The sequence below is a fragment of the Amblyomma americanum genome, chromosome 1, assembly GCF_052857255.1.
Source record: "Amblyomma americanum isolate KBUSLIRL-KWMA chromosome 1, ASM5285725v1, whole genome shotgun sequence".
NCBI lineage: Eukaryota > Metazoa > Arthropoda > Arachnida > Ixodida > Ixodidae > Amblyomma > Amblyomma americanum.
In genome coordinates, this window is record NC_135497.1 from 507,381,443 (window position 1) to 507,403,633 (window position 22,191).

Consider the following 22,191-nt stretch of genomic DNA (forward strand, 5'->3'; position numbering starts at 1 on the left):
ATGGAAGCTCCACGGATTGCAATTTAAATGAGTGCTAACCGCGAACGACGGCTAACGAGGTTATGAGAGTTGGATCTAGGCTTTTGCATTGAAATTTGACGGTCTTCTGTAAAACCTCCATTGAAACCTTCCTTTTCTCCGATCTCAGGAGGAATATTGTTTTGTAGGATATCTGAGTAGTTGTGACCCTTCGCCATGCATATTCAGATAAACAAGGCGTGGGAGAGGGCACAGCGTCGGTTCGCATTTTCTTTCAGGCACCGCAGTTTGCAAAATCTCAGTTGGTTCCTAGGGCCTTCCACGCTCAAAGGTGGCTATTGAATGAGCAAGTTTCAGGTCTCAATGCTATGAAGGAGCCCATAGAATGTCGGAGTACAAGGCAGTCACGAATTAGGTGATTCAGCGCTCTTCTATCCCACATATGCAAAAAGACTCGACAGAACCAACCTTTTCTGCCCCATGCTCGTCTGTCTGCTCGCGCTGATATCACGACAAAAGCCCCGCTAAATGCCAAATATTGGCCGAAGCAGTGGTCGGTTCGTTGCAGACCTAAGCAGGCTAGATTTCAGGCGCTCTTGACAGAGAAAACTATTTGCTTTTCGGCGGCGCCCCGTTTTGCAGAATACTTGCTTGGTCGAGAACATCCGAGCAATGAACTTTAAGTTTGCACGAACCCTGCTTCTAGTGGCGGTTATATGCGGGCTTATCAACCTGGGCCAGGTTGCTACATCCGTGTTCGTAATGCAAGTTCCAGTAAGTAAAGGTAACTTTACTGTTTTTATTCCATTCGTTATGGCAAGCTAAACTTGTTCAAAATCGAGTCTTTTTTTAAGGACGCAGCGCTTACTCTGCCGTGGCATGCATAAAGCCACTGTCTGAGACATGGATCATGTTCCAAAGGAGAAACAAACATCTTCAGAGCGCTCTATACGCAGTGGAAATACCCCTTGAAGCGTGTTTTCCGTTAGATAAAATTTAGCGAAACTTAACGTTTAAAATAAGAGAAACGAAAGACAGGAATAAAAAAAAAATTTCCCCACGACTTAGTGGGGTGGAACAGCTTACCCGCTTCGTGTGTACTGTCTATTGACCTGATACGCGACCATTCTTAGATTTTTTGTGTTAGCTTGTTTTGTTAGGCTGTTTTTTTGCCTTTCCATGTCATTTCCTGCTGCTCGTGTTCTGTTTGCATTTTAGTAATTTTGCTCAATTTGTGACCTGTTTCTGTTATCCACTCCTGCTTGGGCGTCACGGCCTGCAGTATGTCATAAATAAATAAATAAATAAATAAGTAAATAAATAAATAAATAAATAAATAAATAAATAAATAAATAAATAAATAAATAAATAAATAAAAGGGGTCATGGGAATGTGAAAAATGCGGCATTGGCAGGCCAGAGCAGGCAAGGCTGAATCCCCACTGCCTTTGGCCTGCTGCACCTGCACTGGCCTCCCAGGTTGCCGTTACGCTAACCGAGGAGGGAGATTGGAAATATATATTCAAGGATGCCTTCATAGATATAAAATGATAGCAAAAATGAAAAATAGGCATAAAAGTAATAAATAGCCCCGAGGCGATCAAGATGTTAAGAGATGGTTGTGTGTATTAATAAATTCATGCAAGGACGCGCTTCGTTAAATGGTTGAGGCAAATGAGGCTGCCCCAGTAAAACTCTGGCACTTAGCCTGACCACATCCTTATGAGAGAGGCCCAGGAGTTGGCTCGCATCAAGCGTCCTTGAACAGGAGATGCTGCGGGCGCCAAACGCCGCATCTAGAGACTGGAATTGTTGGTTAGGAATGTGTCTCTCCAGACACGCAAATTTGTTGTCTTTTTCGGAACATCTGGACAGTAGCACGCCCTCATTGGCGTAAAAAAATGGCAACATCGAGAACTATTGCTTCGGTGGAAGTGATTAGAACTACGTAGGTTTTCAATTTCACCCCATCGGGTGAAATCAGCGTTGGTTCCTCTTTAACTATAGCATTACGTTGTTGTCTCTGGCGAGGCGAGCTATTTGGCGGCTTATGAAGCTGGGGCGCTCAGTGCGTGGTAGAGACACGGATTTACATTCGTGCAGGATATGGAAACTTGTTTCGTTTCTTTCGCCACACCTGTGACACAAGCGGCCGTCGGGATATGAACTACGCTTGTTCGTTAGCGAACGCGTTGGCAACAGTTCGGTTCGAAGCCGCATTGCACGAATGCGCTCATCGTCTTTGAGATATTTAGAATGATAGCCGAGCCATTTGTTGACTAGCGGTTGATTCACGTGAGCAAAGAGGTCAATGTTCTTATATTTCTCGATGTATTTCTTCTACCATAATGAGGCGGCTTGTTTGTGGGCGGCATTGACGTCGGCGGTCGCTGTGATGCGAGCCGGAACTTGAAATATGTTCACGATTCAGTCACAGTGGGATTGGAGGACAGAGTCGAAGAGAGACACAATAAAGGGCTCCTTGAGTTGCAACAGTCTCTAGTGTGCCTTAAAGTGCACACTAATCACAGTGCGCTCCATTTGAATCATGTCAAGCCCACCACACTTCGAGGGCATCCAGATGTAAGAGCATGGGAAACTTCGAGGAAGGTGTAAAATCTTTTAAATTTTGTTCCGGAGAGGCTTGTCGAAGAGCGCTGACTCTGACTCCAGTAAAAGTGAGTTTGAGGCGCCATAGAGAAAAGCTGGGGAGACCAGGTGGGGCTGGCAGTCCAGTTTCTGAAACGCTTTCAAAGGCGCTTTAGATATGGAGTCGAGTAAATCTACCGCGTTGGTAGATTCGAGCTTTGTATTTTTGTTAACAAAGAAAGATATGCCAAGCCATTTAGTCGGTTCATTAGGGTTCTTGCTGCTCACGGAGCAGCCTGCGATTCTATTTCGGGAAGATTATAATAAAAAACTCTTGGCGTAGTGGTTGGGCCTGCAACCAAAATATTACGATTTTGCAGAGTTAATATGAAGGTTGACCTTATTTAGGTATTCAGAAGCTGTATTCAACAGGAAGCGCAAGCCCTCAAGTGTGTGCGACATCAAGAGAAGAGCGTCGGCAAACGCCATTGACGAAAGAGAAGTGTCGCCAATATGTACGCCGACCTTAAGGTCGTTGGGAAGGCACCTCTTCTTCCTTTCTTCTTTCACTCCCTCCTTTATCCCTTCCCTTACGGCGCGGTTCAGGTGTCCAACGATATATGAGACAGATACTGCGCCATTTCCTTTCCCCAAAAACCAATTATTATTATTATTATTAAGGTCGTTGAGTTTGTCGAGCAGTGGATCCAAGACTGCCTTGAATGAGAAGGGCGATTAGGGTCACCCAGTTTGATAACACGACATAGGGGTACCCGAACATTGTATGTGATCCCAGCACACTGGGACACAGTGCCGCAGTGCCGATAGATTTCTTGAATAATACAGGAGGTTCTAAAGCGCACGCTAGAGCCTTCAGAGTTGAAAAGATTGCTTGGTGTGATACGGAGTCTAAAGCCTTTCTTATATCAAGGCTCACACAAAAGAAAGAACTACGTTGTTTCTTCAGGGTTTTCATTATTCTCTGAAGAATTATTTTGGGTGAAGTGAAACTGTCAGTGGAGAAGCCACACTGAAAAAGAGTTGAATTTGTTGGTTGCCTCTAAGCGAACGAGCATAAGCTTCGAGAACAACCAATAAAAGGCAGGGGAAACAGAAAAGGGGCGAAAATCGCCGGCACTCTTCGGGCGAAGGTACTTCGGGATGAATGTGGTTCTTGATTCCTTCATCTCTTGTGGGATAAAAGCAAAAGTAAGCCAGCTGTTCATGATTAATTGCAGTATTGGAATAGGTATTTGCCAAGCTCCTAACTGTGACCGCGTCGGGGCCTCTAGCTGTTTTAGATGAGAGAGATTTAAACGCAAGCAAAACATCGTCCTCAGAGTATAGGGATTCCTCGATTTCTAGCTGGGCTTAGGATTGAAGTGGGTCTTTGACAGGCGCCGATTCTTTGCCGTATCTTGGGCCGTAAGTGGCGTGGAGATCAGCCATAGCACAGCCGCCACGTTTTAGCGCCTAGCAATAGGTGGTCACCAAAGTACTTTGGCACCGAGGGCATAGATTGGTTGCTGATCCTCAAACGGTGCTCGTTGTTCTTGGCTGAGATTACCTTTTGCTACAGAAGATAGAGGTTGGCTACGCTGCTTTGGGAGCTTCACACGCACTGCAAATAGTTCGTATATCTTCTTGAAAACGGAGACAGTTAAGGGAAAAGAGGCCAAAGACGAAGCAAGGGCAACATCATCGATGCAAGCAGCTCGAAGACAACTGATAGTTTCCTCCAACTCGATAGTCAGGTGTTCGGGACGAGGTGGTTGCGTGGAGAATGATGAGAGGCTGGGGGCCTCAGAAACTCTTGCCGCCAATGCTTAAGCGAGCGCATCCTGATAAGTTTTCTTTTGCCTCTCCTGGGCTACAGCATTAACTGAGCAAGAGGGGAATCTTTTATGCAGTTCATCATTATATTATCGACATATCTGAGCTCGGCTTCAAAAAAAGCGAGAGTAATTCCGCTAGATTCACGCTAATGGCAGTGGCAGAATAATGAAGGATGATAAATTATCAGTTCGGAAAAATTGCATTTCGGAAATATTGCGGACCCGCCGCTGTGGCTCAGTGGTTAGGGCGCTCGACTACTGAGCCGGAGTTCCCGGGTTCGAACCCAACCGCGGCGACTGCGTTTTTCTGGAGGAAAAACGCTAAGGCGCCCGTGTGCTGTGCGATGTCAGTGCACGTTAAAGATCCCCAGGTGGTCGAAATTATTCCGGAGCCCTCCACTACGGCACCTATTTCTTCCTTTCTTCTTTCACTCCCTCCCTTATCCCTTCCCATACGGCGCGGTTCAGGTGTCCAACGATATATGAGACAGATACTGCGCCATTTCCTGTCCCCAAAAGCCAATTATTATTATTATTATTGCGGTGGAGTGGAAGCCGTAGGACCGTCCATATGCCGGGATCCCAGCTGATGGGGTTCTGCGTGCAGCCTTTGTAGAATGCGTTGGTATTTCTCCTGACGTCTGGCTTTTTCAACAGCTTCTCTTGACCGCTGGAAGGGGTGTCTGGATTTCAGAGTCCACAATGGAGCTCACGGGTCTTAAGGTGACCTGCAAGTGTTCCAAGGATTCATATTCTAAGACTGTCCATGGGCCTTGAGTAGACCTGACGTAGGCTGCAGATCTTGGAGGCTGTGCAGGTTAAAGGTTGGGACCTGGAGCTGGGAGAGGTTCAAGATCGAAACTTGTAGAGCCAAGTCCGGATCCAGAGCACGATGCCGGAAGGTTGGTGCCGAATGGTATAGCTGAGAATCAGGTGTTTGGTCGTCGGCGAGAGCATCAGGCTAGGGTGCTGCCGGAGAGTTGGAGTTGGATGTTTCAGAAGGACTGACATTTGAGCTGGAGTCTATTTGATTACATTCTTTATGCAAACGCTTGGATTTAGAGAAATGTGCAGACATGGACTTTCATCTGGGTATTTATTTCTTGGTGCAGAGCACACAGTGGTGCCATTTCAAAATTATACTATGCAGGGATATCTATAGTGATCTTCAAATTTGGTCCGTGCTGGCACTCTGGTGCTAAAAATATGAAAAATAAGCTCAGAAAGTGTGTCGTCTCTAGTGTACGCGGCCATTATAGCATTGGCTGCCTAGTTAGCAAAAAACGAAATAAAAAGTCGAAACAAAAACAAAGCCTAAACCAGAATACAAAACCAAGACACAGAGAACCAGAACGAAGTCGCGGAAGCCAAACCCAAAACTGAACCCACGTGTGTTGAAAGGAAATGGAGACGACTAGCGAGCGTGGTGGATTATTATTGGAATAGACGGAACGTGCAACTAGGCGAGCTTATCTAAAACCGAATGGAATGTGCCTCCTTGTTGTGTGTCTCCTTATTCTTGCCCTGCGTCTGTTTAGCTGGTCCCATCTTTGCGCAATATGAACCAACTAGCCCAGGAATTTACTTTATGGAATATGAAATATGGGGATGTTAACTACGGAATGCACTAACGTTCGCACGCAAAAAAACAAAAAACAAAACAATGTGGGCTCGTACTGGTGGACCCCCACACCTGTGATTGCTCTTGTACCAATTTAGATTTGGTCACTCTGAGGTTCGAAAGCCCTCCCAGCGAGCGTGGCGGACCGTTCAACTACTGCCACTTTGTTGGTCGTGCGAGGGTCCAACCCACGAGCTTCGGACAGGCGGAGTCGCTGCTCCGCATGGTGCGCTTCTGGCCTGCGCACCCTTGCCAGATGCCGAGGCGCCCTTGACTTCGGGTAATCTCTTCTGGCCGCGCTTCAGCGAGAGCCCGATCCTATCAACTTTTCTTAAGCGCCTTGAATTTAACGCCGTTCCTGGTGTACTAAGTCAGGACCTACCGCCTACGTACCGCAAGCGCGAGTGTGGGCTTCATCCCACACCCCTTTGGTTTCTTAGCGGTACTACTCACAGACTCTCAAGGGACGGAAGCGCCAGTTCTGCTTTCGCTTTTGCCCTCGCTCTCTAAAGCGTGGCCCGCATGGAGCGTTTTTTGCCCGCGAAATAGTGTCGCGTGCCTGAGGCCCTCTCCGGCGACGACGAATTCACTCCGGCATGGTGAGCAGCCGAGTGGCATTTTTTTGCCGCCCAGTTGTGCGATGCGCGCGCCCCCATCCATACTGAAGGCAGACGGATGCGCAGGAAGCGAAGTGAAGCCGCTGGCTCTCGCGCGCAAAATGCTCGCGAGCGCGCATCCTCCACGCGAGCGCGTCGGGTGCACCGGCGCGGCTCCGTCCAGAATCACGTGACGCCCGCTCCAGCTCTCATTGGCCCTCTGTCGCTGCCGTCTCCCGGCGTTGGTGCGGCGTCGGGGTTTTTTTTCTGTTCCGCCAGAACACGACGATTTGGCAAAAACGTCCTCTCCGGCGGCAAAAAAAACGCTCCGCTGCCGTCGACGCCGACGACGAAACGCTCCATGCGGGTCACGCTTTAGCCTGCTGAAACGCCCGAAGGCCTCAGTGTTTCCCGGAGGTGGGCCTGGTTATAAGGGGAGGAAATGAGGACCGACCCAAGCAGTGCTTCGGACTGATCCAAGGGGTTGGGTTACACAGGGACGCCCCTACTCCTGGTGACTTCAGTCAGCGAGGATTTCTCTGCAGCGATTCTACTTGAGTTGAGTTGCGTGGTTGTAAACTACCGGTGGGATTAGCCTTGCAGTTGCTGCCGGCAATTGCTCCACCGTAGCGGCACTTAAATAGAAATCACAGAAACACTGTCCGCAAAAACCCAAATAGACACTCCTGAGGTCACCATGTGGAGGCCAAATCCGTGTCCTGCAGGTAAAGTAGAAGAAAGCGAGAAGCATTCCTTCTACTCGACTGGCTCCCGCGCGGGAAAACAATGCCCTGAAGAGAACTGTGAGGAACTCCTGCCTGCTTGAGGGATCCGAATAACACAGCCCGTTCCGCGTTGTACAAAGTACAGCACAAGAGGTAATGTTCTATGTCACCACACACACCACACGTTGAACACAATGGTGACAACGCTAATCGAGTCTTATACATCCACGCCGGCGAACATCCACCGTGCGAACGCGGTGTAGCAAAGTGGCTTGGTACCTTTTGAGACCCTTGGTCACACATGGCTGATGAGGAGAGCTCCACAAAGAACTGAAGTGGCACAACACCACATCTCTGAACATTTGCTTGACTTCATGAGGGACTCCATGTACTGGAATCCCGGAGAGAGCTGTAAGGGCGAGGTTGTCTGCTATGTCGTTGCCTAAGACACCTATGTGCGAGGGCACCCATTGAAGACGTATAGAGAAGCCTTTGCTATGTAGATTCTGCACCAAACGTAGGGATCTAAGACTCAAGGCATCAGTGGGGAACGCGTACTCTAACCTTTGAAGGGCAGAATTTGAATCCGTAATTATGACAGTAGGTTGAGGCGTACAACACCGTAGCTTCTTTAGAGCTGCCTCAATGGCAACGCTTTCGGCCACTGCGGAGGACACGACTTTAGTAAAACGAACAGACCAATCATACTTCAAAGACGGAATATGAAAAACAGCTGCACTAGATCCTCTGACCTTGTCCACAGAGCCGTCTGTAAAAATTTGAAGATGACTGGCATATTCGGTCTCAAGATGTTCCAGTACTAGCGAACGCATTGCCGCTAAAGGAGAATTCCGCTTAGCGCGAACGTGGGGAATTGTCAAGGAACAATCGAGGCTCGGAATGGACCAAGGTGGCTTCAACGTCTTAGGTCGATCTCGAAGGTCGAGACCCAGAGAACGAAGAGTATTTAAAGCCAAGTACGCCCGGGACTCAGATCTCTTTCGAAGGCGCTGTAGAAGCGCTCTCCCGGCAACAGTCTCTCTGAGGCGGCCAATTTGCAGCAAAAGTCTTTGTGAAGCGGCTAGCCGAAGAGGTTTCGATTGAGACTCATACAGTACTGCATTGTTTGGAGCAGCCTGCGGAACGCCGAGTGCCCTCCTTAGTCCCATTCTGTGCAAAACCTCAAGGCGTTCCAGCTGCGATACCGAGGGGGAAATTAAAGGCAGCTGGTACATTATGCGACTTGCCACCAGGGCATCGTGAAGCCTGATCATTGAAGCAGGATGGTTTCCCCATTGCTCACTAGCAACTCTACGAAGCACATTGAGACGCGAAGATAGTGAAGCGACAATAGAGTCCACAGCTCGTCGCCACTGTAGACGTGAGTCAATAGTGACGCCCAAAAAACGTATGTGGTTAACCTGACGAAGGCAAGACTGATCAAGGTCTGTGCTCAGCCGCGCATACCGTCGTCCCCTACCTGGAAACAGGACGAAGCCAGATTTTTCCACCGAGAGAGTCAACCCAACACCTTGAAGGTAACTTTTAACTGAAAGCACGGCCTGTCGCGCTAATAGAGCTAAGCTTCTTGAGACAGCCGCAGCAGCCTATGCTTAGGCTGCCATGGCGGATGAACTCTCTCGCTTCGGGTCCCAGGAAAGGGTCGCCACCAGCCCTTCCCAGGGTAGTCATTAGCGTCGCTTCCTATTCACTGGATTACAGCAGCACGCAACTACTGCCAGAGATAGGGCCTTCATCGCCAGTGCCAGCACCGCGCCAGGTAACATTAGGATGGTAACCCTCCCACTGTTAGCCGTACTCGGAGCAAGCCTACTACTCCACAGCACCGGTCAGAGATTTAGACTAAGTCCAGGTAGCCGACCCTCCGGTCGGCAGCCGACAACTGCGCACCTGTCAATCCAGCCAATTATCAGTGAAACTGCTAATGTTTTAGTTCGGGCCACGGTTCTCTAGTTCCAAATAATCGACAGCCCCGAGGCGCCATATCGCCTTTAGGGAGCAAAGATTAGCCTTATTTTTCATATGGCTGCCTCGCGTAAGAGCTCATCCATGCTCTTGCGAACCCAAGCTCAGCCAGCCTTTCGCTTGCTTTACAGGCTCACGCCAACCGAGCGCGGCTGTGCAACACAATATCTGTCCAAGTCTCTCGATCTCCGTCTATACTCATCGCTATATCTCAACGATATGAATGCTTTACAATTCAGCCGCCGCGGTGGCTTAGTGGTTATGGCGCTCGGCTGCCGGCCCGAAAGACGCGGGTTCGATCCTGGCCGCGGCGGTAGAATTTCGATGGAGGCGAAATTCTACAGACCCGTGTGCTGTGCGATGTTAATGCACGTAAAAGAACCCCAGGTGGTCGAAATTTCCGGAGCCCTTCACTACGGCGTCCCTCATAGCCTGAGTCGCTTTGTGACGTTAGATGCCCCATAAAGCCATAAAACCATAAGCTTTACAATTCACCCAGGTATGCACTTTTCTCCACACTTCTATAATGAGGCTAGCGACAGTACATTTCATGAAACGCGAGGCCCTGTCACAACGCTTTGAATTAGGGAGGCGGATCACAAATAAATTAAAATACAGAGCGTTACGAGCTCTGGCAAAAAGGGCGGACGTAGGAAGGCCTCTTCACCAGCATTTGTTTCACTTGTCTTTATCCCTTTAAATATTGGACTTGGGGAGTATTAGGAGAGAGATGGGATTTCAGGAATAAAAAAATTGTAGGGGTTTGATTTTATTTAATTTGATTTATTTGTTTCTTTCTGATGCAGAAAGAGGAGCAAGAGCAAAAGGCGAAACGCCTGACGATGGCTCTTGCCCCGCATACAGTTTGGCACAAACATTAAACATAGCTTTAAAAAAGTTTCACACCAAAACGTTCTGGGGGAAATAAGAAGGGGGAAAAAGCTAAATAAGTCATGTAATGAGAAAAATAACACTATACAACAAACAATGATTCCTACATGTCGACACAAAATACTTGGTACCAAGATTGCAAATATAACAAAATTCTGAGCATGGTTGTTGCAAGCTTAGGAACAACAAAATTGCAGCATCATAATAACAAAACAACAGCAAGCTACAAAATAATAATGCACTCCTAAAAAATAGAATTTCGGACAGAAATATGGCAGATTATGTGAGTTCTAAGTTATTTTTCAGCAGCAGAGCTCTAAGCGTGTTTTTAGAGACATTAGCACTCAGATTTCTTAATTCTTGTATTTTATTTAGAAGGTTAGCTGTTTGATATTCAATATGTTGTCGTCCATAATTAGGTCTTATTTTTGGCGGCCGTAAAGTTTCCTTACGGAGTGTGTACGCTGGAGCTGCATTGGATTTTTGTACACTGTAAAGCTTCGCTTTTTTTATGTACTGAAGCAGTTCGAAATAATAAATTTGATTCGCCTTTAGCATTTTGTATTTCAGGAAAAGTGGCCTTGTCCGCAGTAGTTCCGGTGGGCCGTAATATTGCTCAAATATTCTTAACACTTTTTTTTTGCAGGCTAATTAATCTTTTGTAACTGTGACTTGTATTGGTACCCCAGACTAAAGCACAGTAGGAAAGCGAGGAGTAAAAGAGTGACTAATAAATACATTTCGTAACCATTGAGCGATTTGTGGAGAAATATTAAAGAGACATCCAATTGTTTTACTTAGGTCAGCTATGAGGCTGTTAACATGAGAATTCCACGATAAGCTTTCTTCAAACCACACGCCTAAAAATGTTTTGTCCTTGACTTGAGCTATTTCTTTGCCATCAAACAAAATTTCTATGGGAGATTTCCTAGGCTTGTTTAGCGGTGCAAACATTATGTATTTTGTTTTCTGAATGTTCAAGCATAATTTATTTGTGTTTGACCAAGTAGACAAGTGGAACAAATAGTTATTGACAGCATGTTCAATATCCGGGAATGAATGGCTAGAGAAAAATACGCTTGTGTCATCTGCATACGTGATTAGTTTCGGGGTATTAGGAATAGAGCCTAACTCATTTACGAATGTTATGAACAGCAAAGGCCCGAGAATTGATCCCTGTGGAACGCCTTTTTTAACTGGCAGGACTGGAGATGAATATTTATTAAAACTGATATATTGATAGCGGTTTGACAGATAGCTTTTTATTAATTCTAGTGTTTTTTTTCGCGGATCCCATACATATTCTGTTTAACTAGGAGGACATCGTGACACACAGAATCAAATGCTTTACGCAGACCTAAAAATAGTCCAAGCGTACATTGTCTTTGTTCAAAATTTGTTATCTCATTTTTTATGTTAAGGAGGGCTGATTCTGTAGATTTTTTTTGAAATCCGTAGTGCATATTACTGATAACATGATATTTATCGAAAAAGTTTTGTATCCTGACGTTGATGGCATGTTCAAAAAGCTTGGACAGGATCGGCATGACTAAAATTGGTCGGTAGTTAGTCAAAGCATAGCTGTTCCCACCCTTAAAAATCGGATGTACGCGTGCTATCTTTAAGCAGTCTGGAAACACACCTATCTCGAACATACAATTCATGATATGAGCCAGAGGAATAGATATTAAATCAGCAACATATTTTATCGGTCCACATGAAATATCATCATAGCCAGCAGCTGTATTGTTTTTTAACGTAATAATTATTCGTTTCACTTCGGAAGGTGTCACCAGAGTTAACATGATCGAATTTGCCAAGTCAGCACAACTAGTAGCAGAGTTATTTTTTGTTTTGTGTTAAGGTCGGTACATTCAGAGCAAAAAAAAAAAGTAGTTATTCATGGCGATTGTAGCTGCGCAGCCAGACAAAGGTGCCATTCGGCGTTGTAATATGCAAGTCTACACATGGTTTCTGTTGATTGGTTAGGCTTCTAACTTCATTCCATATTTTTCGGGCATTGCTTCTTATTTTTGAAAATAGCTGCTCATAATACGGAGTTTTCGTTTGTTTAACCAGCGAGTTCACCATATTTCTATACTTCTTGTATTCAGTAAATTCTGTCGGGTCACGACATTTAACAAAGGTGTGGTACAACGTTATTAAACGGCGTATACGTGCGAAAGCGTGTGTTTACCCTGGTCGGCTCATGGTTTTGCTTTGATGGGTCGGCGGTACGTCTGGCGACGATATTAGACTCAGGTTAAATGATGATCAAGGTTTAAGCGGCGCCGCAGTTGGCAGTTGAAGACGACGACATGCAATGCATAGCACGTGCGATGACAGTGTATTGTCACCGCCTGGTTCAGGCCAATCCCCCCTGTGGGTATGTGCCATTGTGTGAGGCAAACACCACCAACAACAAGTGTGTTGCAGTTTAACAGGAGCATGCTCGGCTGCGGAGATCGCCTAGTGCTCTCGCACAGCAGCCTGCGAAGCAGACCTCGGGCCGGCGCGGGTTCGACTCCAAGTGGCGGATACTTATTAATTTGCTTCTAACTTAGCTTTACATGGCGTCGCTGTTGCTAGGGAACGGCACAAGAAAAATGGAATTTCATGGTCGGTGTCGGTGAGCTTACGAGAGTATTCGCACTAAAGTAATTGGTTGGGCCTCAATTTTTTTTAAGAGGTTAAGCTACGTCGCGAGAAAACCCTTTCCATTATGCTCTAGTACGAGGGAAAATTCACAGGTGATGATACGGTGTGATGTGACAAATGTGCGTTAGCTACACATTTCGGTATCGCATTGATCGATCGCCTTCCCATTTCGTCTTCGTTCCGCTGCTGTTTCCGGAGGGGGGTGCGGGTGAGTGATGCATGTGGAGCGTTAGTCTTACATAGATAGGACGTGATCTATAACTGAGAGCCAGCGACATCAGTAAGGTTGTGGAACTGGAGCTCGAAAACAGTCTGCGCACAAAAATAAATAAGAGAAATATAATTGGTGGCATACTTGAAAATGTAAACACAATTTTAATTACTCGTTAAAATATTTTAAGTGTATGCATTTGGTTTGAAAGCACAACGCTTTTTAATAAAATATGTTCGCCTTGTCTCAATGTAGCGGCCAGCGGCTGTTATGCCATTCACCTTGACTGTTCTGCGGCTTAGTTGCCCTCTAGCTTTCGGCTACTGCTGGCCTTGGCCGGCGTATCTCGTCATTTCGTGACTTAAAAGCGTGAGGCTGCTGGCATTTTATCAGTGTTAATTTCAAGCGTTTTGGTGCTTTTCGTCGCTGTGCTACGTTCTCGTTGCCTACGTGTGCGCCCTTTTTTGCCATATCAGCCACAGTTGTTGTCGTACGGCATTTACGCAGCTGGGTCTTGAAAGTGTTTTTGAAAATGCGTTGTATTGTGGTAAACGTGGAGAAATAGGGATAAATTTTGTTGTAATCCAATTGGAGAAACTTAGCTACCGCCTTGAAACTCCGTTATTTCTTGTTGAGTTGATATTTTGTTGTTTTATCATTATATTGTTTTAAGGATCCTAAAAATTATTCTGAAAAATCATTAAAACGTTCATAAACAACTGTTGTGGTGCTGTAATATAGAAATGACGTTGAACTGTCGTTTTTCTAAAACCATTATTACTCGCATTTCAGTGATATCCGCCATCTGCCTTTTATTCCTACTATTCCAAATGCTTAAATATCAAAGCGCGAATGCTGCCTAATGTTTTTGTGACAGATCACTTGACGCAGACCATAGTTATACAGAAAACGTATTCTCATGAAGAAAAAAAGAGACTGCCACCTTTATATCTTCCTAATCTTTCCTTATTAAAGGAGCCAACAGTCACCGAAACAAAGGAAGTCGTAGGGGAATGTCTTTTTTCAGTTTGTGGTGTTAATCGATGACAAATTAAGTGCAAATATCCTATTCTGAAAGATAGGCATGAAAACGGACAGCTAACATTTTAATTGCAAGAAAATGTCTCCATCAAATGAAGATCTAGCAATTATGTTAAATAATACTTGAATGTGACTAGAAGGCAGACTCGCTGTTTGTCGTTTTCAGCGTAAATGTGGTTTGTATACCGTTATTTGTCACAAAGACATTAGACAGCACTCGAGCTTTGATGTCTTAGTCTTCAAATTGCTATAATAAAACCCAGATGCTGGATACCACTGTGATGCGAGCAATGAAACTGGTTCAGAATAACGACAATTGAACATTTCAAAATTTCAGTAGCACGACATAAGTTCTACAGCATTTAGTACCGTTTCAAATATAAATTATAAAATGAATGAATGATTATTTATGGCATGAATCTCATTTCGGGAAAAATTGCATTTATTGCAGAGAAAATGAGTCTACCCCATAAAAAATGAGATGCAGAAGGGATGGCGCTCACTGTGTTTGCGCCATTCAATGCGCATTGAAGCAGATTACACAGGCGCGAACCAGAGCAGTACAGAACACAAGCGCTTAAAGCACATTCATTGTCCATGACAGAGAAAATATCATCCCACTGAGCTGTGCTTTAGACTCCTTGGAAAGAATATCGCCAGGTTGGTCACCATGTGACAAACACTGGAGCCCGAGAAATTCCTCTGCATACAGCGTGTGAGAAGAAAACGCGAAAAGGAGCCAATGTCACGTCTCTACATGCTGAAACCTGCAAAAGGCACACCTTCCCCCCCCCCCCCCCCCCCACCTCAAAAAAACGACAACAAACCTCACAGCACTTCAATTATTGAAACAAAAGAGAGCTTAAACACACCAGGGTGTAAAAGATGACACATGAGCTAGCTTGCAGCTGAGTGCTTATTCTGCACATTTATTTAGCTTTTGTTCTATAGTTCGCAGAATAAATGATCATATCAAAGTTATCCTGCACTAGGTTGTTCCTTCTTTCACCCTGTTCGGTGTCGCAATGTTTTTGTCAAAGAATAATACTTTCTCCAGGGTATTGCTTTTGAAAACAGTATTTCAGGTGCGCGACGCCAAAGAGTGGAAGTTTGTTTGACATGCGCATCATTCATACAATGAAAAACTCAAAATTACGTTTTGGTTACTTTCCTCAAAGGCATATTTGTATATACAGCGGTGCCCTAATAGTACTACCCCCTAATATGGGCTTCTTGAATGATAGACAGCGCTCTCTGGGGACAAACATTTTCAAGGTATTTATGCCCCGTTAATACTGGAACTCGCTGTTGGGACAAACCAGTGGTTGCAAACGCAATGAGCTCACTGCGGCCCATAAAATTAAGTCCTGTAATTAATATGGGAGCCAAGCGAAAAGCATTAACAACGGAAAACAGTCTCAATATGTAGACAGGAATGTCTGCTGAACATATTCGTAAGAAAAGTATTTAATTAATTCCAAGAAAAGCTGAAAATTCTTGCAGGGCTTTATTAATAAAGTCATATTAAAGAACAAAGATAGTGAAATGTTCTCATCAAGGTTTATTATTTTATCCTGTTTATATTTTGATTTAACAATTTTTAACAACAACCAAGTTTTGCTTTTTCGCGGAAAGCTCAAAGGGCCCTCACGTGGGGAACTTTTTTTTCGAGAGGAATACTTTGTTGAAACTTTTTTCGAGGACCCCGCCGAAGCGAGGATATATCCCGCAACCTCCTACTTATGCTTCATCTCTGATGCCAATTCACCGAGTCATACTACAGTCAAGCTCAACAGGGTCTTCTTTACCCGCTGATTTTGCCAAGCCTGTTCCCATGGCTGTGGTTTTGCTAGATAGCAGAAAGAGACAGAGTATAGATTGGGCAGACAAAAATAAAGAAAAACTATAGTGCCGGGCCGCACCGCCAGAAGGCACAACGGGTTTAAGCCAATATAATGTAAACAATTGTGGCCAGATGAAAAAAAAAGAAAATTTTGCATAACAGAAGAAAAAGAAAGGGGGAACCTACAATCACCAGTGAATCCACAGTCAAGGAAGAGAGGGGGTGGCCCAGCGGCATTAATTATGACAACTTGGTAAAGATATATTTTGTCATACAAAATTGGTCTTGAAATTCTTGATCAGGTGAAATCAGGTGAGCTTAACCTCGACCACGGCTTAACCTGCCTAATATAGTAGGCAGACGCGCCGACGACCCAGCAAAGCGAAAATGAGACAATTAGGCTGAACACTTTCTTTCGCTCCCCGCAGTGGGGATCTGCTTCACGCAGAAGTTGGTGAGTTGCGACACCACGGGTTCCTGAGCACCCGCTGGGACATCCGCACAGGGGGACGATGGTGAGCAGCGCGTCACCACATACCCGAGCACCCGCGCTTAGCCGTGCGTGGCTCAGCCGTGTCCGAGGAAAATTGGGGTCCTGGTGGTTGAGCCGATTCCGAGCGTTTGGACCTTTAATGCCCCTCGGCGGACGCAACACACCACTTTGGCCCCAGCTTCCTGTAGACGACACATCCGACCTGACCCGCCAAGGGGAAATCGGCAGTCGCCTTTTCCTGTCCTCCCTTTCATCTTTCACTTTGCAATCTTTTTCTTGCAGCTTTCCTTTCTCCTCCTCTCTTCTTTGGTTTTTCCTTCCTTCCAGGCGGCTAGGATTAACCTTGATCGGCCAATTACCCTGTGTTGCCTCATGTTTGGCTGGTTATATTTGAGGTGTACAGCTGGCGTAGGCAGGGCTTGCCTGCAAGTTCCTGTCCCGCCTCCTAGTTGGGCTCCACCTTGGGCGGCTGCCACTGTAGCCGAGCAATACACTTATTTTATGGCTCCCTCTTCGCAACAAAACGATCGCCCTCAAAAAAGGAGTGCGGACCAATGTGACAGCCGAGTAGCTTCAGAAATCTAAAGAAACCTTCTCAAATTTCCACGTTGTGCACAGTGAAGAGACAGAAATAACTCCCCAAGCAATATACGCGTTCTTGGTTGCAAAAAGCCTGACTGATGGCTTGGGCACGGGTTACAAGCTGAAAAAAATGCCTAGATATGACCTTCCACTAGAGGTCAAAAACAGTACCCAGCATTAAAACTATCCACACAAAAGTCCAGTGTCAGTAACTAAACACAGGTCCCTAAACACCATCCGGGGTGTAATCTCTGAAGCCGACTTCCTTAAACTGACCGAACAAGAAATGCTGGAGGGTCTCAAGAACCAAAATGTCGTCAATGTCTACCGCATCGCAAACAGAAAAGAAAACAAAGAAATACCAACAAACGCACCTTGTCCTCACTTTCAATTCAAGTACACTCCTTGAAGCAATAGAAGTTGGCTACTTGAAAATAAATGTCAACCGCTCCACCCTTAACTGGCGGCGGTGTTACAACTGCCAGTCATACGGTCTTGGCTCACAAAGTTGCCGCGGCCGCAAAACATGCGCTAAATGCGCCTAAATGTGACGCAGCATCCGGCGGCGTGAACTGTGAAGAAGATCACGCCGCTTATTCGAGGCCTTGCCCAACATGGAAAACCGAAAAAAGAAGTAATCACTCTGAAAACAAAGGACAGCATTTCACTCAGAGAAGCACGATAACGACTTTCACATACCATTGACACGTCCTCCTTCACTGCAAAAACTAAACTCGGCGATGTGCTGCGGTGGGCCGGGATGCCACACCAGGTTTCGCAAACCTGCCCAGACCACACACAGTGAGACTGCGGCAGGGCCATCTGGGTCCCCGGCAGAAGCGGCGAAGGCCGCCCTGCCATTTCTATAAAAGGGCTTGCCAGCACTCGAGTCGGCAGCCCAAAAGACTTCACCTCCCGAGGGAGGTCTGCATCTTGCACACCTGCGGCTTCTTCGCAGCACTCCAGCGCCTCCGGTGAGGCAATGGACGCAATCTGCCGCACATCCAAAATGAAGGGGCAGAAAAGCTCAACTAAGCATACCAGGAAACCAAAAATGCAGATCACAGGCACCAATAAAGCGGGAGCTTATGTTTTTAACAGCATCCCCCGCCCAAGAAACAGTAAAAATGGCATTCCTAATTTATTGAAACTGCCGAGGACAATCGCAGAACTACAGCGATGTAACGGACCTTTTAAGCACATTTTCTATCTTAGCGGTATACTTACAAGAAACAAAACTTAGGACCACAACATAAGAACATTTTAAAGAAACAAAATTTTCCGTTGTGTCAGATAGCACTCAAGAAGGCTCTCTGGAGGTGTCGCTATTATAGTACAGAGTGGTGTTGCAATTCGTGAAGTCAAACATAAAACTCACTCGATATGAAGCTGTTGCGGTAACGTTTATACATTTAAAAACAATTACAATATGCTCCATATACCTCGAGCCACTTATCAGTCGCAGTACACGATCTTGACGCAATTATTAAACAGGTATCAGAGCCATATCTAGTTGCAGATTTTAATGCCACTCTGGTGTTTGGGGACGTGAACAAACAGACGCTAGAACTTATATTTTAGTGGATTTCATCCTGTTCTATGATATCGGCCTGCTTAGTACAGGGAAACCCACGTACTGCTCTCCAAGCTCTGGAAAAATGAGCTGCATAGACCAATGTTTTAGTTCTTCGTCTGTTTTTGTCGATTTTAAATTGGGATGTTCTGAATTAACCCTTCGGAAGTCATCATCTTCCTGTGGTAATTAATTGGTCATCATCACCACCAATCATTGTATGTAAAACTCGTTGTTGGAAGCTTCACGTAGCTGACAGGGAAATATTTCGGGAAAAGGTCGCTGTTGAAAAATTATTTCCAGATGATCTCAGTATTGATGAGTTGAATCAAATGATTACATCTTGTGTCATTGCTGCGTCACGCCTAGCTATCCCTCAGTCCTCAGAAGCGGTTCGACAGAACCACGAGGTGTGGTACAACAAAGAATGTAGAGAGGCAAAAAAAAAGAGCAAAGTAAGGCCTGGGGAATTGTTTGCAGGTGCTCGACGCACGAGAACCTGATAAACTTAAAAAGGCGAGAGCCAATGCACGGCGTATCCGTCGCAGTGCCGAGAAAGCTTCCTGGAAAAATTACATATCTTCCATAAACATTTCAATCACATGCAAAAAATGTGGGAGCAAGCCCGTAAATTGAAGGGCAATTTCTCCGCTTTCACAATTCCTTTTCTTACAGCCCCCGATACACAAATAAGTGTACACGGACAGGCAGACATCCTTGGTGAATTTTTCTCAAGTGTTTCCAGCTGTTCGCACTGCACAGAACATTTTTTAAATTACAAACAAGAACACCATTGAGAAACTGACTTCCTACAGACACCTGCATAAACGAAGCACACAATAGTTTATTCACAATTCTTGAAATAAACTGTTTTATCTGCCGGCAAACAGACTGCGCCCAGTCCTGATCACATTCATTATGAAATGCTGGCACATCTTTCTCAGACATCTATGGAAGCGCTTTTGTGAGTGTTGAACATAATATGGACGCCAGGAAAAAATACCCCAAGCCTGGAAAAGGCCGTTATTGTGCCATTCTTTAAACTTGGAAAACCACCAACCTCCCCTAGCAGTTACAGAAACACAGCTCTTACAACCTGTCTCGGTGAATCGTTTGAAAGTGTTGTGAACATTAGGCTGATGATTCTTCTTAGATCTCGTGAACTTGTTGATATCCACCAGTGTGGATTTAAAAAAATCTCGTACAACAACTGACGATCTCGTCCGCCTTGAAAAAACAGTCAGAGAAGCATTTATTCATAGAACACATTTCCTAGGAGTATTCTTTGATATGGAGAAGGCTTATGGTACCACTTGAAGGTTTGGGATTCTCCGCGACCTAGCAGACTTAGGTGTCCATTGACGGATGCTGAACTTCATAAAAGAGTTTCTTTCTGAGCGTTCATTCCATGTACTCCTAGGCAACACCCTTCCTACAAAATTCGTTTAGGAGAATGAGGTACCGCAAGGGTGTGTTTTAAGTACTGCCCTGTTTGTCGTGAAAATGAATTCCATAGCTAAAATAGTTCCGAAGTTCGCTATGTAATATCTATATTTTGATGACCTTCAAATAGCATGCACGCCCTCCAGCCTGTCAACCAGTGAACGAAAGGTAGAACTGACACTAAAGAGACTTGCGGTATGGGCAGACAAAAATGCGCTTAAGTTGTCTCTCTAAAAAAGAAACAGCTGCTGTTTTGTTCTCGCTTAAAAAAGGTTTGCAGACTAAACCCAACCTGTTGTTAAATGAAATTGTACTTGCAGTACAACAAGAAAATACATTTTTGGGCATATTATTTGACAAGAAACTCAAATTTCTGCCACACATAAACATCATTAAAAAGGAAGAATCCCAATCCCTGAATATACTAAAACTACTGTCAAGGAAACGCTGGGGATCTGATAGAAGACATCGTTTACAGATCTATCGGTCTGTAGTACGCTGTACCCTAGACTATGGATCCATTGTGTATGGGTCCGCGAGCCCACCATATCTAAAGCGACTGGACCCTGTGCATAATTTTGGCTTACGTCTTTCAGCTAGCGCATACAGAACATCCTCCATATATAGTCTATACGTCCAAATCAATGAACCCTTTCTTACAGACAGAAGAACTATGCTCACGTGCACATATTCCTGAGAATCTCTTCACTCCCGAAACATCTCTGTTATCCCAAAGTTACCAAGTACCCCTCAAGGACACTGTTCGACAACAAACCGCATTCAATCAGACCTTTGCTTCTCCACTACGAGGATATTTCTCATAACTTAGAAATACTGGCTTCTCTTCCTGATCTCGCCGCAAGGCATGACCCATTGCCCCCGTGGTACAGTCTTCCCATTGTATGTCACTATACATTAACACACTGTCGGAAAAACAGACACCACACGAACACATATTACAGGAATACCGGCCACTACAAGAAAATATGCCAGCTGCACAGACGGCCCAAAACAGCAGATTATGTCGGAAGCGCGGTAGTGCATGGAAGCTGCCAAAAGATAGTAAGCCTGCCAAACTGCGCATCTATTTTTACTGCAGAATGTTGTGCAGTCTCTATAGCTCTAGATAGAATACTAAATAACTGTATTCAAAACAGCATTATGTACACGGATTCACTTAGCGTCCTCGCGGCGTTTAAGTACTGAAATGCAATCCAACTATTACTAGGAAGCTTAATACACAACGTAGCAAAAATTAAAACATGCGGACATGTTATAAAATTTTGCTGGGTGCCAAAGCAGGTTGGAAGGGATGGAAATTAAAGAGCCGTCCTTTGGGCTGCAGAAGGTCGCAGTCACGAAATCAAAAAAGTCAGAATGCCCTGTAAAGACCGCATGAAATTAATACATAATAATTTGAAAGCTAATTGGCAGACAACTTGGAAGACTGAAAAAAACAACAATATGCTTCACATTCTAAAGCCTATACTCGGAGAATGGAAGACCTGTATACGCCAGGGGCGGTTTATAGGAGTAATTGTATGACGTCTCCGCATAGGACACACACCATTAGGCATTTCACCATTAGGCATTAAAAAAATTGTCCTTTACCCACATAGGTGGTACGAAATAACGCCTTTTAGACTCTTACACCACCGATGTTTGATTATTGTTTTTATAATTCTGCACAAAAAAAATTAATATACCTTGTGTTTTGCACGTGACAACTTTAGATGCTTATGCGCCCCTATACCTAACACAACACAACTTTCTTTCGCGCGTCTACTGGGCTTAAGTGTACTGTGCGATGTCAGTGCACGTTAAAAAACTCCAGGTGGTCGAAATTTCCGGAGTCCTTCACTACGGCGTCCCTCATAGCGCTCATTTTGATAGAGGTGAACTGCAGAAACGCCCGTGTACTGTATGCTCTCAGTGCACAATAATGGACTCCAGATGGTCGAAATTATCTGGAGCCCTCCACTACGGCGTGTCTCATAACCTAAGTCGCTTTGGGACATTAAACCATTGCAAATGATAAAAACTAACTCTTTCTTCGAGGGGTACCATGTGAAAAATTCATGGCTTGTACACATCGACTCATAAGAGAGTTTTACTTCAGTACAAAG

At 45.1% G+C, this 22,191-nt stretch overlaps 1 protein-coding gene across 1 annotated transcript in view; it reads left to right on the forward strand.

Annotated features, from left to right (window-relative positions):
• The first annotated feature begins 535 nt into the window (after positions 1-535).
• LOC144106654 (uncharacterized) overlaps positions 536-22,191 on the forward strand; it is a 115,761-nt gene continuing 94,105 nt past the window's right edge. The window contains exon 1 of the mRNA XM_077639494.1: positions 536-763. Within this exon, the coding sequence (XP_077495620.1) occupies positions 652-763 (112 nt within the window). The 5' untranslated portion in view covers positions 536-651. The remainder of the gene's footprint in view (positions 764-22,191) is intronic.